Here is a 20,214-nt window from a genome sequence, read left to right as displayed (position 1 = left end):
TGAAAGGACAGTTGGAACAAGAAATTTTGTACAGGTACATGGATCCAGGTTTTATTAAAGTTAGAACACTCTATAGTTTATATACATTTAGTTTACAAAGCCAATTTCCTTTCTGAGATTGTATCAACAGCTTCTCAGAAGAAAAAAAAGATACTCTTGCAGATGTCAGAAAGTTATATAGTGCAGTATTAGACATGGTCTGGAATTTCTTTGTTGCGTTTAAGTGTGTATGTTGACTTGAGTCTGTGATTAATAATGGTGACACTTCTGTTGCACTTTTAGCGAAGAGCAGATCTTTCCTCAATCAGAAAGTTTTGAGGGATATGTTGTTCAGTATTAACCCCTATAGCAGTCACAATTTCCATCATCATTCTTGGCATCTTAATCTTTTAAAGGGTTCAGACATATCTTGGGATTGTGCACAGCTAAAGCCATTTAATCATCTTTAAACAGTGTTTAGTATTCCTTTACACTGAATTCAGTTATTTARAAACACATTTCAAGCTTAGCACTTTCCTATTGTCAGAACACAGGGATCATGTTTGATCTTGGGAAAATCTGTAGTACAAAGGTCATATAGGAAAAGCTAGGCAGGTATTTACTACTTTTATTCAGCAATATATACCATCAAGATTCTATCTTAAATCTGGTGCCCAATAAAAYTAAGTTTTCTGCATGCTAGATAGCTAGCCAGCCAAGATAAAATAGACTATTTAAAGCTGGAGTTAATTTTTCAGTTGAAATTAATAATTTGAAAAAATCTTCTGTTGCCACCGGTTCACATGCTCCCAGGCCCTCGGAGCCTGGCCACACAAACAGTGATTTGGCATCCAGCAGAAGTGAGAGTAGGGCTGAAAGGGAATTCACTGAAATGAGTCTGCCAGCAGCCGGATGGGTTTCTATTCCAGCAGCAGCACATTCACTGCGAGGCTCCCTTCTCGCCACTGCTTCTGCCAAATACATTTCCATGCCAGTGGTATGAGCACGGGATGTTTGGTGAGAGGGAAGAAAGGTTCAGAAAAGAGTGAGTGGAGGCAGAATGGCAGGAGATGATTAGACCCACAGTGGAAAGGAAAATTATTGGTTGTTTGAAGACGATGCAAGTTAACTGTAACCTTTAATAGCCCCTCTTAAAAAGCAATAAAAGCGATGCTGAACTTCAACACAAAGTTCTTAATTCAGTTTCCCAAAATGTGGCTGCATTTCATTCATTAAGCTGCACACTCCCTCTGGTGGCATACCCACGAGATCTATGTTGTCTTTTGCTAAGAACAACGTAGTTCAGTTCTCTGAAGTATTACTAGGTTTTCATTCCCTTTGGGGGGAACTGAAACTATGTTTTAGCCTTCATATATTCACAAAGGAGGGAGTATGTTTTATAAGCATTTGAATGAGTACAGCCTCCTAACATMTAGAAGAATGTATTTATTCAAGTCTCCTCATATCTCCTACAAGTCAGTCTGATGTGTTGGAAAGTACAGAAGAGCAGAAAAGGATGAATTTAATCAAGAACTTCAACAATGTATAAATCCATGATCCAGTAACTTAAGCTGGATTTTCCAGAACAGTTAACATGGTAGTTATTAAAGAATTGCATCGTTCGGCAAGAAACAGAGCATGTACTGAGGGCAGGTCCCTTTTTAAAGTCATATATTCAGACTGCAGTTAATGTCAGAGCCCCAAACTGGCATTACACTTATGTTTTTAAGTCAACTGAAACATTTTTGTATACCTCAGATGAAAGGAAAGACCACAGCTTTCAATGAGAGGTTTGTAAAATAGCTTACGGTTAGCATTAAAGACTTCTGTATTAGTACTGGCAGTCTCTGAAATGAGCTGGTGGAGCTTGCAAGCACTCTTGTTTTYACCATTCCTTAACCCTTTTCATATACATTGCAATATACGCTGCAATATTATCCTCCTTGCCTCTCCAGCTTCCTGGCAATGTTCTGTTAGGTTTCAAGCAGACTTCCTCTAGCTTTTTATACCTGTTATTTAACTTTTCCTCTCTGCTTCAAGCTCCCATAACACATCTACATACAGTCACACTGACTCAGCAGGTCCATACCTTTCCCAAATAGATCCCTCTCAAAGAGGCATCTTCCAACTCAACGGAATGTGGTCCTTTGCACAGCTTCTATCTTTTTTTTTTTCAGTTATGATTAGTTTCAACTTCCATACAATGGTTGTTTTTCTCAACTTCCTTTCCCCCTCGCTGTCACTTCCATATATTTGGTGGTTTCGTAATCATCTTCATTTTTGTTCTTGGTGTCTCAGCCAGCTAGTTATCTGAAACATCTTCCTCTACAAACTGTTTTTTATAGATTATTCCACTCTATCCAGCCTTAACAGAGTTCTCACCTTCCATCTCTACACCTGATCATTTTCCACAATAGCTCTTAAGTCCAACTATGGCTACCATTATCTCTTCCATCTACAACCAAGAAACCCTATAAAAAGAAGTATCTTCATTTAATTTGTCCTTATTATTCCAATTCTTTAATTCACATTTCAGAAAAATATATTTAGATCCTCTTTTTCACTCTTCAGGACTAAGACATTGCCTTGCAGAGATACCCTAGGAATAAAAGATGACACTGTAGACTAATAATTTTTTTTTTAATCCTCAGTAGGGGTTTTTTTGGTAAAATGTGTGTATCTGTAGGACAACMTAACAAGCTGAGATCATGAAGTAGGAAGAATCAGAAATTCAGACATTTAAAAATCTTTTCCTGATTAGTTTTCCACCTAACAAAAGTGAAGCTTCTTTACAGAATGTCTGTATGTGAACAGACTATTAACAAATACAGCAAAACTTAAAGCCATCTGTATGTCCTTAGCCTTCAGCATCATTCTTGTAATAGCAAGTCCACCATATCCCAATGAAGTATGCATTTGGGTGCAATGAGTATGCTTACTCTATTAAAACCTAAAATAACTTGAGGCAGTGGTTTTCTTCAATGATGGAATATTAAGTTATGATTGGGGAAGTAAGTTGTCACTTTGCACYCTGAAGTGTTTCTGAAGCCATATTTTTGACTTTTATAAGGTTTAAAGTTTCTAATGAAAGATTTACATCTAAATGTGTAATGTAAATGTGTAATGCTTTAGATTTCCCTCGCCAACAGACTGGCTTGTGGAAAAGCTATTCAACTCAAGTAATCCGTTAGCTACAGCCTCTTCAAGAATTCTTTATTTTATTTTATTTTTATTTTTTTTGCCCCCAAGAAGATACCTTAAACCGTATTTCAGATTGAGGACAGACCATGCTATAGGCGACAAACCGCAGAGGCCAAGCATTTTGCCAGAAGTACGTTGTCTTGAGAAAGCCAAGCAGGTCTCAACCAGACAAGCCAGAGAAATATGTGTCAGGCAGTTCTAATGCCTAGTTACTGGGAAGTGACCTGCTGGAAGCGACCGCAGAAAGTAAGAATAAAGCATCTTTTAATTTCAAAACATGCAACGGCTTAGCATATTAACACACTGCCATGAAGCTACGGCAGGATTACTTAGGGAACTATGACCTGTTGGAGTAGCAGAAATGATGTCTGAAAGAGATGCTAGAAATTCAGACAGCATAGACAGTAGAAATTTAAGAAATAAGTTGTYTATTATATGTATTATTTTTGTCCAATCTGTCAACAGTATACAGGAGGAATATTTCCCTGGTCAACAGTCATGTTTTTAGAATGCTCAAAACTGGTCCAATTAACTGAATAAGCAACACAAGGACAAAGGACAAATTAAAGGTTATAATTAAAACTAGGAAAAAAATAAAAACTTTTTACTGCTTTCTGAGCAACAGATTGTATCAGCACCTTTTGCTTTACCTTCTCGATAACTTGCTAAAGTCTATGCTGATTTCATGTTACTTTCAGGGGACCACACAGAGGAATTTTTAATACTGTTGTGGTATTATACCAATAGTGATTTACATGGTCTCTTGAATGACTTAAAAACTAACCATTCATAACTAACCATACTGAACTTTTTCAGTAGTCCAAAGCTGAAAAATTTCAGTACATTAAGACCACTATGAACTACATATTTGCTTAACAACTTAACAGTAATTACACTACTAATGAAAAAGCTAAGGAAAATGGTAGAATTAAAAAGCATTTTTAGATCAAATCTTCAGACTACATAACCTTTATAAACAGTATATTTTGTTTTTGTTGARCAGTCCTAATAGGTTTAAATTATGTTTGTCTGATACTATACCAAACATAAAAAGTAATTTTTTTATATTTAAAATCTTTTTTTTTTTCTTAACTGCAGGCTAAAAACCTCTTATCAATTAAGTTGTTATAGTTGCAAGAAAATATTTAGATCCACATAATTAAATAAAATTGTATGGTGAAGCACTATGATCATAAATACCTAGAACAGTGATGACAGGATTTCTGCAAAGACCAAGAAAGCTTGTCTACTTCAAAGCCTATGCCCAAAACTTACATAGTGTCCTATGGTACTGGCATAGGTGTCAGCAATCCAGGACATCTCCCTCTCCCCTGTGCTCATATCAGGAGCAGGTACATCAACACCAGGTCCTGTTGACAACAGAGAAAACAGCTCTTAAGGATCAAACATGAATAGTTATCTTCAAACATGATTCCCTTGGGAACCGAGCTAGACTTGCAAATAACTGTTTTCTTAGTTAACCCTCAGTTGATTATTCAAGTAACAGGTTTGTCTGGATTCAATTCGGTTTTAAATTTTGTATCAGGCATTTGTACAATACATAAGCCACTCAGTAAAATGAAGGTCAGTTTCTCAACGAAAAGTTAGAGTAAGATAATGCATCAGAATCATATTTTTAATTTTTTGATGATCACTGCTATAACAACAGGAAGGACACTACTTAGGTATGACTCCTATATACTCTACTGTTAATTGTTTTTTGTATTAGAACATTTATATATTTATATCAATTTCTTCTTCCTTCCTAGCTGAGTTTAAAATTTTTGTTAAAAATTTAAGGTAGGCTATTCTAGTCACTGCACTACAACATATGCATTTAAATTTATCCCTTATTTCAAGAAAGGTATATTACAGCTTTCTCGATGAACAAAATCTTTTAAAGAACCTTTGCATATCTGTTGTACTAACAGCAGATTTAGTCTATTCTTTCTAGATAATTAAAAGAGGTATTTAGTCAACCTATTAAGGTCGAAGGGTTCTGCTCAGCAAGGCTTTAAACCCAAGTCTGCCTTGACAAGTTGTCTCCTAAGTACTTTTAAAGATTTTGAAAGCTATAYAGCCCCTACTATAAAGTCAAAAGGAAGGTGAATTTCTACTATTTTACCTGTCACTGAACTAACAATTGTTATCTTTAGTATAGTATTTATTATTACACTAGTCACATATAACATCCATAAGTGCTTTTCAAAGAAGCTTTATTTAGATGAGAAACACTTTGGTCAGAGAAAAGAAAATGCAGATGAATTATACATTCTTAGAGACAATTAGACATCAGAAATACATGGCAGACACTTGACTAGCTATGTGCCTTACTACCTGCTTTCATTTGAATAAAAACCTTCTACAGGTAAAGCTAAGAACCTTCTACAGGTCAAGATTCTCCATTTAATTAGGCGTTGAGCTAATAATGTCCAGTTTTATTTGAGAGGAAACTTCCAGACTTTCAGACAGCAAGCTGTCAGCACAGCTCAGGGTTGACAGTCTGAATGAAACACCCATTACCATTAGRAAAGGTGAGGCTCTGTTACAACAGACACCTGTACTCTTGCCTAGCTTCCTCTGTAGCCTGTGGTTGCCATGGGTGAAGCCATCAAAACTCGGGTGGATCTTCTACTTCCTTCCTCTGTTTCCTCTGGTATCTGCCAAAAGCCTCAACTGAGACTACAGGAAACAGTAACAGTGAACGGCTCTGTATTACAGACTAAAATTGCAACAAACTTGGTCATGATTGTTGTCTACTCTATCCATAAGAGACCCTATAACCTCAGCTTTTGTGGCTTTTGATAGCACAGCACCCTCCAGAAAAAAGTGTTTGATTTAAGATGTAGTTCCTTTCAATATGTACTAAGCTGCAATGACTCAATTCTTTGTGTCTTTTTGCTGAAAGTATTGCACCCAAATTACCTACAGCTCTCAAAAACGCAATTGTTCTAAGGATACTCTCCAGTGGACACTATCAACGTGTGATAAATCAGATTCCTTAATTTCACTACTAAAACTGTATACAACATACCAATGAAACCCTTTTTTGCCAGYTCCATGGTAAATCTTCTTGTGATCTTTTCCAATTCATTGTCCTATAAAGAAAATGCAATAAATATCACAAGAAATCATTAGTGCTTATGAACATTTGCTAGAACTAATACCCAAGTGTTAAAAGATTTTTTTTTAGAAGAAGAATAAGAAAGGATGACTCATGTATTTATGTAGTTTACACGTCACTCCCTAGTAGTCCCTTTATATTCAGACAGGACAAGGAAACATTTGACTTTCTTTCTTCACATTCTGATCCGTGACAAGTCAGGAACGCAGCACAGAAAGAACCACCTGTGCTTGTAGCAGAGGTTTCCAGCAAACAAGTCCGATAGCCTGTGTGAGAGATTTATACCCAGCAATAGCCATAGCCAGCCTGCAGGTTCCATAACCAACACAGTCCTGAAGTACTTCACACAAAACCTCACATGAGTTTTGAGCTCAGAATATCTGATACATATTTGAGCATTGCTTTCAATGCAAGTTATTTAATTAGGGCAAGACACAAGCCTGCAGTAAACTTTTTATAACTCAAGTTAGCTATTATTTACACTGGAACACTGCGTATAAAGGTTTAATGGACCATAAAACTACTCATCATAATAAACAAAAACATTAACTTTTTTTGTGAAAGTAGTTTAATTTAAGCCCTTATTAACAATATCAGCTTTAAAAAAAAATTAGGTCCCAAATGGTCTACAGTCTTCTGACCTCAAGATAAAAAAGTAACAGACTAAATGATTGAAGTATTTGACCTCTTATATGTACATCTTGTAAAAATTGTTTTCCTATCTACTGCATACACAAGCTTAATTCAGCCTCTACAGGGCAAAAGTAGCAGGAAATTTTAAGTTGTCAATAACGCCCTTAGAAGAGGTTTTTAACTGGCTGGCTTCAGTACTGCAGTTAACTGAATTTATATCTATGATTAAGCTTACTGTGTAGTTCTTGGGATTGATCTTGACACCAGCCTTTGCCCCACCAAATGGCACATCTACAAAAATGCAAAGGAAAATTATTTTACTTTTTCAACAATAAAGGCAGAACACATCGATAATTTGTGTGAATCATTACATCTTTGATTTTGGCAGTGAATTTGGTTTTGTCACAATCAGGGCTTCACAAATGTAAGCTATACTCTGACCTAGGTACTCTTTTAAAAGGGGAAATCTTTCAAGGGCAGCTTGAAAATTGTCTTTGAAACTAAGTTCATGATTTAAATCTTGTATCCTTCAAGCTCTTCTCCTTAACATTTGTAAAAACAAGAAGTTTTACAGTTTACTTTTTATTGTTTCAGTTCAAAAATTTCATTTTGCAAGTCTTAGGTTTCTCTATATACAAGAAAAGAATATTTTGTTTTCATGCACATAATGTTTAGTTGCTCCCCAAATTCCACTGCAATTGAACAGCCACTTAGGAATTACACTGCTTTATAACCTATAAAGGAAATTTATCCTTCTTCTCCCTCCACAGCTCTTYCCCTTAAAATTTTCTCCTCCAAATCCAAATCTACCGTATATGGATTTGTCTTCAGGAAACAGTATTTTTATAGGTGGGCAGCTAGCAGAGTTTGGACTTTCCAAATGAAAATGCAACTTTATTTGAGCCCAGTGAGCTACAGTAACAGCAGAGGGAGGTACACATGATTGTATTAGTCACTACATGTTTTTACCCACTTGATGTAAATTTTAGTCAAAAATTAGTGTCTAAAACTTAATTTAATACTTCAGGTGCTTTTCTGTAAAGTACATCAGTACTGACTGAAATTCAAGATTGTGTTCTTGCTTGACAAATCATCACTTACCAACCACAGCACATTTATATGTCATTAAAGATGCCAAGGCTTTCACTTCATCCACACTAACATCCAAACTATAACGAATACCTGTAAGACACAGGAGAAAAAAAGAATTCACTAAAGAACTTCTCAGGTATTTATAAACTCGGAAGGCTAATTCTAGGCCACCTACATATAACATGCAAGTATTTAATTTATCAACCTATCTGCCTTAAGATTTTTAAGAACAATCTTCCATTTTCCTACTTAAATATCTATCTTTTCTTTAGCAGAAATTAAAGACTTCAACAATTCTCTACCAAATGGCTTAGCAGCAGCACTCAACCTTGGAACAGAAGTGAACGTTCCCTGAGAGTCGAGCTGACAGGTAACTCAGTCCCTGTTTTTTAGGACAGTGATAAAGCTCATCAGCATACTGTAARATATTTAAATTTGAACTTCATTCATTGTTTACACAAGACAAACTGTGTTCCTGAATGTAATTTATCAGTACAGGTCATAACCAACATCCCTTTGCTAGAGTAATGCAAGCTCCTGTTAAGCTATGAGCCTTGTAACACGTTTGGCTGTGGTCCAACGAAACAATACGCAGCTTCGCGGCTCTGACTGCTAGGTACGGAGGCAGGGCAAAAAGCAGCAAGCCACTCTGCTAATTCAAATTTGTTCAAAACATTTTGACAGACTAGTTCTACCAGCAAGGCTGTACGTAATCAAGCCATCCATCCTGCACCTTGCACAAAACCCAGCACAATCTGCACTGTCCGCTCCGGTTTGTCAGAACTGCAAGCGTGCATTGGTAATGATCCAGGTTCAAATCTGTATTGTTGTGGGTTGACAGAGGCTCAGATTCAAAACTGGTGACTGTGGCCTTCAAGGCAGTTCAAAAACAAACGGAAAACGATTATGCAGAGGTAGGGAGATCTGCTCACCTGCCTGACTCTTAAGTCTTCTAAGAAACGGGTTACAACTGTCCAACAAATTGATCGAACAAAAAGTTAAAACTCTTGTATTTAGAGGTAGTTGCAAAGTAGAACTTCAGACAAATTGACAGGGTGCGTATACAGGCTAGCAGAGGCCTAAACACAAAGTTTATGATCCACACAGTTCCCGCAAATGCAYGGGGGAACAGTAAAAGCCCTACACCTATACATTAGCTTCTATCCAAGYTTAGTCTGTATCATTAACCACAACAGGGCTGTGCAGAATTTATTCTCTCCTCTACTCCCCAAATCCTCCAAAGACAGCCTGTAGGTTGTGYCAAGCTGCATGGTGGTTGGAAGCAGGCACAGAGTGTCTTTTAGATGCTAGGAAAAGGCACCACAAATTTCCTAGTATCTAGAGAAGTACATATTCAGGTCTTCAGAAATGAAAAAAAAAGACTAGCATACATTAGTCAAACTAAAGCACTTTGCCCGTGTGAAAGCATTTCTGAATGCTCTGGAAACAGTCCTAGTTTCAAAGGAACTGAATGCTGCTCAAATAAAGCTGAGGGCCAAGTTCTGCTTCCTTGTGCAAGTTCAATTAGTAAAAGAAAGCACCAGGCCTCCACAGAACAGAATTTAAATTCAGAGTGTACATGGGATGGAGGGTGGGCTCCAAAAGCAAATTAGCTAGCTTCTGACTTGGGCAGCRATAAGATATAGAGGAAGCCTATCTGGACTTCCAAGAACCTTCTCATAGGAAAAATCATTTTAAATTTAAGTGGAATCTATTAAGGCCCAGCAGAACAGTCTGAGATACAGCGTACATGGTGTTTCACAGGTCTAATTTGGAGGAGGGTTACACTCCTCAGGTGGGTAACTTGCTGACTGCCCTCTGAGCGAGAGGAGCCACTGCCTACAGCCCAGCCAGGCCTGCCTGGGGACAGCGTTCCCTCCGGGCTGCGCAGGTACGCTCAGGACCTCGTCCGAGGGCGYTGCTCAAGCCAGCCAAGCCCAAAGCCCCAGTCTACGCTTGGCAAGAATGAACTCTGCCCCCTATCCCCATCTGAACTAGGTCACTGCGTATTTATTCAACCCACATATTTGTTCCAACTTCACCAAGCCACACATGCAAAGCAGTTTTGCCAGAACTATGTCAGTAATACCTTTGCAGGCACACAAAATGCCTTTTTTATTGATATATGGAAAACAGTGGGTGAATTAAGAGTTAGGATTACTTATTTTTACATTTTTAACAGGCAAACAGAACACAAAAAGGAGAGTGGCCTCTTCTGCATATTTATCATACAGAAGATACAATCTGAAAAACTGAACAAGCAGCAGTGTTGCTAGAGGCTTCACACACATGCACTTCAGTTACATTTCCAGTTTTATTGTGGGCTGCTATATGTTTTGTTGCAAAAGGTATTATACTTCTATACTAGGTGAACAAGGGAAAATGCTCCAAGATTAACATAGTATTAAAAGGCTTTTAGCTGAGACACCTGTAGTCATCCATGTTCATATACCCTAATAGGGACAACTTTTAGACTTGAGGCTGAAATTGTCCTTTTCTGGAAGAAGTGTGCTTTTCTATTTTTGAGCAGGTTTTAGCTTCTTCTGCAGTCATAGAATCAGTAAGGTTGGAAGGGACCTCTGGAGGTCATCTAGTCCAACCCTCAAGCAAGTGGCCTGTACAGGGATCGAACCCACAACCTTGGCATTATTAGCACCACGCTCTAACCAACTGAGCTTAACCTAACCCCAGTCCATTAAACAGTTTTAATTAATCAACTTGTCCAAACGCTTTTCTTCATAAATGGGAGACTGCTCAGTTCTGAGAGTTGTGCTGACTTCACTAGCTACTTAGTTAAAGTTTATCTGCTAAACATTTTTATTGCGCCGGGCATAGTTCAGTGTATAGCTTCCCAGTTTAGTGACATGTACGACTTTTCTCCTTCTGTAGCAATAGGGGGACAACATTTAAAATATGCTAACATTTTATTCCTTTCCACAATTAGGCCAATTTTTGTATTCCAGGAAGTGTGACTAATCTRTATGAGGCCCACCTCTCAGGCAGGGAGTTACTTGTGCTAAGCTGCAAGTGCTGGTAAAAAAACAGGCATTTGAGAATGCTGTACATTCAATCTGCAAGAGGACACACAAAAATAAAAGACTTGATTTGTATTTTATTTGGACTTGAGTGAAATTTAGTCTGACAGCTTCCTGTTTTGGCAGGGCCAGAGTATTGCCATGCATTTGTACAGCTCTTGGCAGACACATTCAACAGCCTGATTCTAAAATGGACCACGTACACAGATACAATACAAATCTTTGCAAAAAAAAAAAAAAAAAGTAATACGTAAGCAATGAAAGTCACTGTTGCACAGCAAGATTAGCATTTTATAACTCAAAGCCCCACATAGTAGGTCTCTGGAAACTTGTGACTCTTACAGCCAGCTAGTTGGACAAAGTGGTTTGAAAAAAGCCTCAAGTTACTGCATGACTCACTGCCATGGAAAATACTTTTCACTGGAAAACAGACAAATTTTCTCTAGTATTCTTCCCTTGCCACACCCCAAGAAGTTAAACAGTATGCTGAGTGATAGTTTGGTTTTGCTAYGTACAAGGTATCCTACATGGGAGAAAAACTTTAATTTTTGTTTTACTGCTGGGTAGTATAAAGAGAAGGCTTTATCATCACAGTGTGTTAGCTTTTGAAAATTCTGTTTTATAATCTTCCATATTTTTGAGATACTATACCTTACCCAGTTATCTTTGTGCTGAGACCAACAGTTCTTTTGGTTACGGTAAAATTTCCTCATGATTTAAGTTTGGCTTCTTAGATACTATGGATTAACTTTAAACTTTTCCAAGTAGCAAAGCACCTAAAACAGCTTTTTTAAAATAAATGTCAAAATAGTAATTATCAGTAAGACTACTTTGAATTTTGTGATATAACTGGTGTATRCTACATCCTGCACACAAGTTTTACAGCAACTGTCAATTACCATTTTAAACAGCAATTTGTAGAGATGTAAATTAAGGTTTGTACTAAGGATTGTACTAACAGGCATGTAATGAAGATCTTTATTTCAAAGAAAAAGTAACCAGCTGTACATCCTCGATTTTACTTTGTACAGATTGTTGTGTTTTGTATGGTTACATAAAAAAAAAAAAAATCCAGAACCACCAGCTTTTAGAGAATGATTACTGTCTTTCTAGTTTGCCTAAAAACCTACAGAAACACACTTAGGAAAGTTAGTGTAAGTATTTCCTGATCTTCTAGTTCAGTTATCACTAAGAGTAGTTATCTACATATTCCCTCATCACTAGTGAGGGTGAAGTATTCAAAGAGTCTCAAAACTAAACAGTTACCAAGGCAACAGCTCAGAGCAACACACTTGGTAAACTACTCCTCCTGCACTGTGAATCCTGCGAATCTCAGGAAGTCTTTCAAGTGCACCACAATCTGCAACAGCTTTGCCTCTCACTCGGAATTACTCWTATCTGAGGCTTTTGTGTCCTGCTTTGACTTCAGTATTTTCTTCTAGTCATGATTATCTTTTGAGCTTTGAGACTAATTTGGGCATTCTACAGGTCACAATTCTTGCTAATGTTTTGTGCATTCGTTCCTCACCTCTGTCTGCAAAATCCTCAGACAAAATCCATAAATCAACTCCAGCATTTATTGCAAAACCTTAGTTTCTTAGTGTTAGCTTTTTATCCATATATAACATTTTCATTTAGATGAATTTCAGTAGGAACAGAACATCAAAGCAATCCTTAGGCTTTTAGGACAACTATACTTTTTAAAATCCCAAGCCAGTAGTCCTTCCAAGCTTCCCCTACAGGGAAACTGCTTAGCCTTATTTATTTGAAAAGTGCAGTAGAACAGTAGAAAGCACGACGACAAACTTGTAATTTTTGAAGATTAAGAAATTCCAGAAAAAGCTAACAAAGCAAGATGAGTAATTCAGCCCTGGAGAACAAAAACACTGTATATAATCAGCAACAAGAATTACTCATTCCTAAATTCAATTCACTAACTGCCAAGGGAGGGAGCTAAAAATATGCCTTTCTTCACATACAGCATTAGCTAGATATAGCCTGGAACAGGCAATAGCCTACCCTATGGACACATCCCACCATTCTGATTAAAAACAACTCCCATGTAGCCTTAAGTATCTATACAGTGACTATTAAGGTACTGCACTGGACAGAATACTTCAGAATATCACTTTTTATACTTTTCATAAACCGTTTTATTATTTTAAATATATATGTATATAAGCTTATTTCATTCCATGCAGAGGAAGGCCAAGTATATTCTCTATTAAGGTAAGTATGTGGCACATTAGTAAGGTCTTGTGTTTTAAATGCTAATATGACAGATTTTGTATAACATCAACCCAGTACTTACTACCTGAATGTATGCACTTGGTGAATATCAGTGGGAAGTAAAAATAGAGTGCATGTCTCATCTATAAAACTGCCTCAATCCTGCATAAAAGATTAGGTTGTTCATTAAGAGGCACTGGGAACACTGTAGTAATAAGGACTGATACAGTGAGATAAAGATATTAATACCATGTGTGGGTGTGTAGAGGAGGGAATAACACGAGCTGGCCTTTACTTCTGTGGTCCAAATGCCATAGGAGCAAGAAATACAAGCCACCATAGTGCTGACATGAAGCTGGCAAATTCCAAGCTGTGCCTAATAGCTTATTTCCTCACAAGATGAGGAAAAGAATACCTGCTCRGATGACCAGATAATGAGGGGTCTAATATGCAAGAGGTTCCCCTCCTCAGCCTGCTAWACATGTGTTTATCCGGAAAGCCCAATGCTGAGAGAGGTATGATCTCTCTATAAATAGAGAAGGAGCCAACAGTAGCAAAGGAAAACAACTATTTAAGCTCAAGGACAAAGTTGGCTTCTGAGCAAACGGCATGAGCTGACTATGAACAAATTGAGACTGAAAAGATTCATAGCCAGAGAAGCAAGGCATAGGCTCTTACTAGAACATCAAAGGTTAAAAAAATGATATGCTTCACTAAGAATTGTGACTAATTTGTAAAAAGCCACAAAAAGTATAGGATACAAACCCTTGTCCCTTTTTTCTCCAATCTGCAGTTTAAACATATCCACTATTGCACTTGCTGTAAAGTTAAGCATGCTACAATAAGAAAATATAAACCTGTGAAAATCAGGCACTCATAAGCTTTACCTAGAATACAAATGCTATCAGTTAGGCTAATTACCAGTCTTTATCTGTAAAACGGATTCCTTGAAGTTAGATTACTTTCCATGGTTTATTTCATGTTACAGATGTTATAGTTCTATAAGTTATATGCCCCCTAAGATACATTTCTTTATCTTAGCTTCTAAGACTCCTGGACTTTCATACATACTGACTTACATATAGCATCACTTAAAAAGCAACACAACCCCAGAATAAATACAGCTCTATTTAAGTGACAGTACCTTATAGCACTACTGCTTACTTCTCCATTTTCAAGGGCAACAACCTATGCCACTAATGTAAGGACAGCCCATGGGGGTGTACTGCTACAACTTTTGACAGTAAAGTCTTTTCTTTTGCAGAAAAGTTACCATCCTGACATACGTATACAGTTTTAGACAAGGTAATATGCACAGCAGACTACTGGTGACTGGCACTCGTACTGGTACCAGCCTTAGATCTCTGGAACAGGGAAAGCGCAGCAAGGGAAGCTCATTAACATGTAGCTAAGTCAGAAGAGAAGAAATCCTGGCAGACAGAAGAGAAGCAGCCAAAAARAGACAGGAAAGTCTCCTCATACTGAGTAGCTCTGTCTGGAGGCAAGCTAAAACAGCACCACAGGAAATCAGATTCATTCACCTCTAAATCAAATGAGGAAATAAGTCATCTGTCTTCAAATACAGATACTGAATATGACTTTAAGTAATGTATGACAAWTTTTTTTAAAATCTCAAAACTTCTATGTATATGAAAGTCAGATTGAATCTACTCTGGAACTACAGATGGTTTTAAAGTGTTTTTGAACGGACGAAGYAGTTGAGGCTTAGTTAAGGCAATCTGAGGGAGCATAAACAAAAGGTTAKGCTGTTTCACAGCTCTGATTAACTTGGTTTCATTGATACCAAGCCTGTTGGACAGTCAGTTCACATGAACAGACTAAAAGTTTTATCCTTGCAGTAAATGCTGCCAAACAAACATGGAAATGTTTCCATACTACTAAATAGCTATGAAGTCAAAAAGCTTATTTGTATTTGCACATTGCTTCTTTTTACTAATCTATTCTCTGAAARTGATCTATTAATGAAAACAATCGTCAGCAATGATCTCATGAGAAAAGCAGTTTAAGTAGTTTTATATGTTCCATAAAACTTGATAAAATTATTTACAAAGACTGTTTTAAATAGAAACTTCCAGGGTACTTTCATCAAGTCATTTGTATTCAGCCATCTCATTTCCTGTACCGTATTTGGTTTTAGTTCTTTAAGCAGCTGTCACTGCCATGAACAAGAGCAGCTGTGGTTTCCTGTTAGTTCTGGCCACTAGCATGCAAGTCACCACATAAGCAAAGGAACAACTGATCTGACCAACAACAGTACTTCAGCTACCCCTGACCATCAGTCCAATATCACAAATACTCAGTTTGGATCATAAGCAACTTGCTCCAGGAGTTCCAACACACAAGAAAACTGCTTCTTGTCTCCATGTTCCCAGAGGGATAAGATTCTGTTTTTCCCTAATTAATTTTTCCTTTCCAAAGAGTTAAATTGCAGAAAATGGAATCTTTAAAACCTGGACTTGTATGCTGGAGCCAGTACAGTGCAAGACCTACCACCTAAATGGATGTATTCATAACTATTTTGTAAAGACTCCTAAAGCACAGAAAAAAAGAGAATCACTACCTCCTTGAGTTGCATTGACTTGCAACCCTTGAAATAGTGAAAGATTCTTTTCTAAAACAATGAAATGGAGAAATGGTGCAAGACAGATAGCACTGTTATTTCTAGGTTCTTTCAATGACATAAAAAACATTGAAGTTGTAAGCTGAAAACAAAGAATGTTTCAGTACTTAGTGCCAGTTTTCCTGAAAAGTACTTCTCTTTACCCAGTGAAGTGAATCACATGCACTATTGTGCAGTGACAAGTGTGCCCAACACAATCAAGTCAACTTATGTTTCTAAGTCTGTTTCGGAGGGAATGAGGAGGGTGGGATAAATCATTACAGAATTTCCTATTTATATTAGCTATACATTAGATTGGAAATAGAGCATTTACTTTTTAAACTTGGATACTTTTAAAATACGATGGTCAAGTTTTCCATCTAGGTACAGAAGTTGGCCTATGCAAAAATTTAAGACTAATCTTGAATTTGTCCTCATTCAGACTGATCTGCCCTTTCACTTCTGCATCAGGCCACAGAAGTCACTCGGAACGCTTATTTTCAGAGCAGATACCTTCTGGCATCCACTCTACTGAGTTCTGTCCACTTGCAGGTAACAGAAGATTTGGTACAAAGAAACTAAGTTAATGAACTGTTCAGTTCTCACCGGCAGGCATCATTCACATGCCCATCCAAGTGTTAAATCTGCTCCATAAAAAATCAGCCTCAGTTTGTCATTTTCCAAATTTTGACTGGACTATGATGCAGGAACCAAGGTCTTACTCTAGGGAACAATCAGCTGGCTAAGAAAAGTGAAGGTGATGTTAGAGTCACCTGTAATAAAAGGAAACATGTTCTTACTGTTATGATGTTAAGCTACACACACAGATGTTTAGTAGAAACAGTGAGGTACTGCTTAGCATTCAGAAATATTAAAATATTTATTTGATCTCTATTTTCTAGAATAATTGAGCTATCTCTACATTCACAGCATTTAAATCAAGAATTTATTTGATTTACAGTATAAATTCTTGAGTAGTTAATGGATAAATCTGTAAATGACCTTACAAGTCAAAATGTACACAGAAGTACTAATGAAGTATTTCAGTACAGATGTATATCAAGAAACTAAGAAAAAGGACAATCTTGAGAAGCCTGAAAAAATGTTTTTTCTCCTGAATCACATACTTACACCTTAAAGCCTACTTTGGCCTTTTGTCTAACCTGTACACAGAACCATACTTAATACTCTTTAAACATCATCTCTCATCATTCAGCTTATTAATAATACTTGGACATACCAAACACTTCAACTGCACTTAAAGATGTAATAGCAAATTTGATTATATTGATACAATATTTAAAACTCATGAAATACCCATAAGAGGTTGAATTACAATCTTCCTTTCAGCAGTGACAGAGATGACCAAGCATACCTACTTGTACATTATTATGTAGCAGTAACTAAAGGCCATCTCTTTCTTAGTGCATAATACATAACTTTAACGAGATTGGTACAGGCAAATCATAAAACCTTATAATTTCTAATCATAAAGGGAATTCTAAGAACCTTTATTTTAATCAAACATTTTACTTTTCAGTAAGTGCAAAGTTAAAGTTCATAATTCTGCAACTGAAAAGATCTAAGACCCACGTTCCTCCTATTGCTCTGAAAACCTTCCTTATAATGCCAGCTTATCACCTTCTTTTAACAGGTAGGCATAGGCTCCTTGCTGTTGTAAATTCCTTGCACTGGATTCTGGACTACACAATATGTGTGATAGTCATTTCAGTAAGTTTTCTCATTTCTTAGTATTACAAAGTTTGAACCATATTTCACTGTGCTTTGCATTTTTTCCTGTAGAATCTAATAAGAGTCTAGTTTAGAAATCACTTTTAGACAAAAACCTCAAGTTGTTAGTGCATTCAGGAAGAATCAAATGTACTACAAATGCAGAAATACCTTTACCATGCTTTTTCTTTGCAGTTAAAGTAGCAATTTTCTACTGCCATTCCCTATCTTATTTTTTCATAATAGGTTTCAAGCATTCCAACTACTTATTGAACACATCCCATGTCCTATTTCAATTTATGACAAAGCCAGGTCTGTTATCTGATAGCGAGCCAATTCCTAGAGAGCATTATAAGGTGGAATCCATTAATGATCACTACATTGCACAGGCTGGAAAGGAACCAGCATTTGCAGTTCCTTCCCCAGTCCCATGGCAGGAGGGAAATAGCATGGGAAGAAAGGGACAAAGTCTATTTTCTTCAGCTGCCATGCCCAGCTCCCTGGAAACTTTCAACACAGACATGACCATCTATCCTCACTCATGCTATGCAGAGAATATTACATCTCTGGAGTCACATTATTTACTTACTTCCTACATTTTTAAATTTGTATTTTAGACTCCTTGTTGCATGGATACCCATCATATCGTACCAAGCAAAATAACCTTGAGCCCATTGGACCGAGAAAACAGTCTTGGACTACTGTAGTTTACCAGTCGACTAGTAGTAAGTTTCCATACATTCTACAGTGTTTTCTTGAATCTTGGCACAGACAGATAGGCATACAAATTGCTACTAAATCCAAGAAATTCTCCTGAGGATTTAGAAGCATAACTATCAGAACAGAAGGCATCCAATCACTTTTTTTTTTTTTTTTTTGCTGTTGTTCATGTGTAATTATTCTTTGTTAAAATAAAGTCTTCCACTTCTGAACAATACCGACATGAAATATTAGTTTCTCAATGTTGATAAAATCTTGTTAGTTTATTTGCTGCTGAACTTTATCTCAATATGCAACTGCAGCTCTGAACAATAACAGAGGCAGTACAGAAAAGGACTCTCAAGCAGCAGCAAAAAGCAACTTGACCTGAGCAACTGCAAAAAGCAGTATAATAGTTATCAGTATTTTGAAAGAGATTATAGCAGTAGCAGAACTCCATACAGAGTAAGCTGCATCCAAACCAGGTTTCAACTATGACTAAGTTTGAAGTTGGGAACTCCTGCTCCAAGCTATTACCAGAAGTTATTTTAACCTACACATCATTTGAACTGTTTTTTATTCTCTCTCCTGCGTAAGAATTAAGTAGGCTATGCAATGCTCACTGTGCATTCAATGTTGTAAAGTCAGAAACCCCATCAGCAGGACAAACTATTTGTAYGGGAAAGAAAAAGCCCATGTAATATAACCTACATCATATATTCAGCAGCTAAGCTGTCAAAAATATTTATCCGACACTTACCCACTCTCTTCTAGAAGTCAGTGGTCTCTGTTCAAAACAAATCAGAGACAGCTTCTTTCTACAAGCATCATTGTTATTTACCACAGAGTTGGTCTATGCTGAGGAAAAGCRCCTTAATTCATATATTACTTCAAAGGCTCTAGACTGAAATGRCATAAGCTCCTAAAATGGTCTCCAACATTTAATGCCCACAAAGATCAGCACTGCTGAAAAAAGTATCCTAAAGGCCATCTGTACTTGTTTTTCAAGGAAATGCCGTCTATCCTGGACTACATAACAGGATCGGGAGTTTGATTTCCTCGAGATTACATCCTGTTTCCCTGCACGATTAGCTCTGCTGAGCAGGAATCACCTTCTCTCTCGCTCTGACTAGGTAAGCGGCTGGCCACAGCCATACCCGGCCAGCTTCTCCTCGAAAAACCACCCTGTTCTCTTTGCTGTGTAGCAAGCCGGTAACCGGGAGGACTCGCTAGCTGTCTCCGCCGGTCACGGGGCCCTTTCTTGGCGAGCACGGACTTCACCCCGGCCGCCCGCACGCAGCCCCGCTGCGGTCGCGGCTCAGGGGCGGGCACCCCCGGCGCGAGGTGTCCCGGAGCCCTTCCAGCCGGCATTGCTGCGGTGTGAGTCACACCGGGGCGGCCCGCACCGCCGCCCGCCCGCCCGCCAGGAAAGCCCTGTCCGCGGCGCAGGCCGCCGCCGCCCGCTCCCACGGGCGAGCCGCGCCAGGGGCGGGCGACGCCGTTCAGCGCGGCCGCGGCGGCGGCGGGGAGGCCGCGGCGGGCCGGGCCGGCTCTCACCTCCCTTGCAGGGGGTGCGGTGCTGGCTGTGCTGCGCCCGGTAGCCCTCGATGACCTCCCACTCCCCGTTGTCGCGCTTGATGGGGAAGGAGACGCTGAGCACATGGTTGCAGGGCTTGATGATGCGCAGGATGCCGCGGACGCGGTGGCGCCGGTCCTCCAGGCTCTCGCGGGTGCGCAGCCCCTCCACCAGCTTGTCCTCCACGATGCTCGCGCCGCGGTCGAAGAAGCCCTCCACCATCTTGAAGAAGTTGGGGTCGTCCTCCTTCTTGTCCGCCTCGCAGTAGTGCCGCCGCGGGCACCGGCCCCCGCCC

General features: G+C 38.4%; 1 protein-coding gene across 1 annotated transcript in view; it reads right to left on the bottom strand.

Moving 5' to 3' along the window:
- GLUD1 (glutamate dehydrogenase 1) overlaps nucleotides 1-20,208 on the bottom strand; it is a 30,601-nt gene extending 10,393 nt beyond the window's left edge. Inside the window, exons 1-5 of the mRNA XM_085323673.1 lie at nucleotides 19,901-20,208; nucleotides 8,039-8,119; nucleotides 7,173-7,228; nucleotides 6,215-6,278; nucleotides 4,456-4,550 (exon numbers count right to left, since the gene is read on the bottom strand). Of these exons, the coding sequence (XP_085179799.1) occupies nucleotides 4,456-4,550; nucleotides 6,215-6,278; nucleotides 7,173-7,228; nucleotides 8,039-8,119; nucleotides 19,901-20,141 (537 nt within the window). The 5' untranslated portion in view covers nucleotides 20,142-20,208. The remainder of the gene's footprint in view (nucleotides 1-4,455; nucleotides 4,551-6,214; nucleotides 6,279-7,172; nucleotides 7,229-8,038; nucleotides 8,120-19,900) is intronic.
- Between the last annotated feature and the right edge of the window lie 6 nt (nucleotides 20,209-20,214).

The sequence above is a fragment of the Rhea americana genome, unplaced genomic scaffold (assembly GCF_003343005.1).
Source record: "Rhea americana isolate MKP2758 unplaced genomic scaffold, rheAme1 scaffold_86, whole genome shotgun sequence".
Taxonomy (NCBI): Eukaryota; Metazoa; Chordata; class Aves; order Rheiformes; family Rheidae; genus Rhea; species Rhea americana.
The sequence above is the reverse complement of the archived record's forward strand: the minus strand, read 5'-3'. Positions and strand labels throughout refer to the sequence as shown.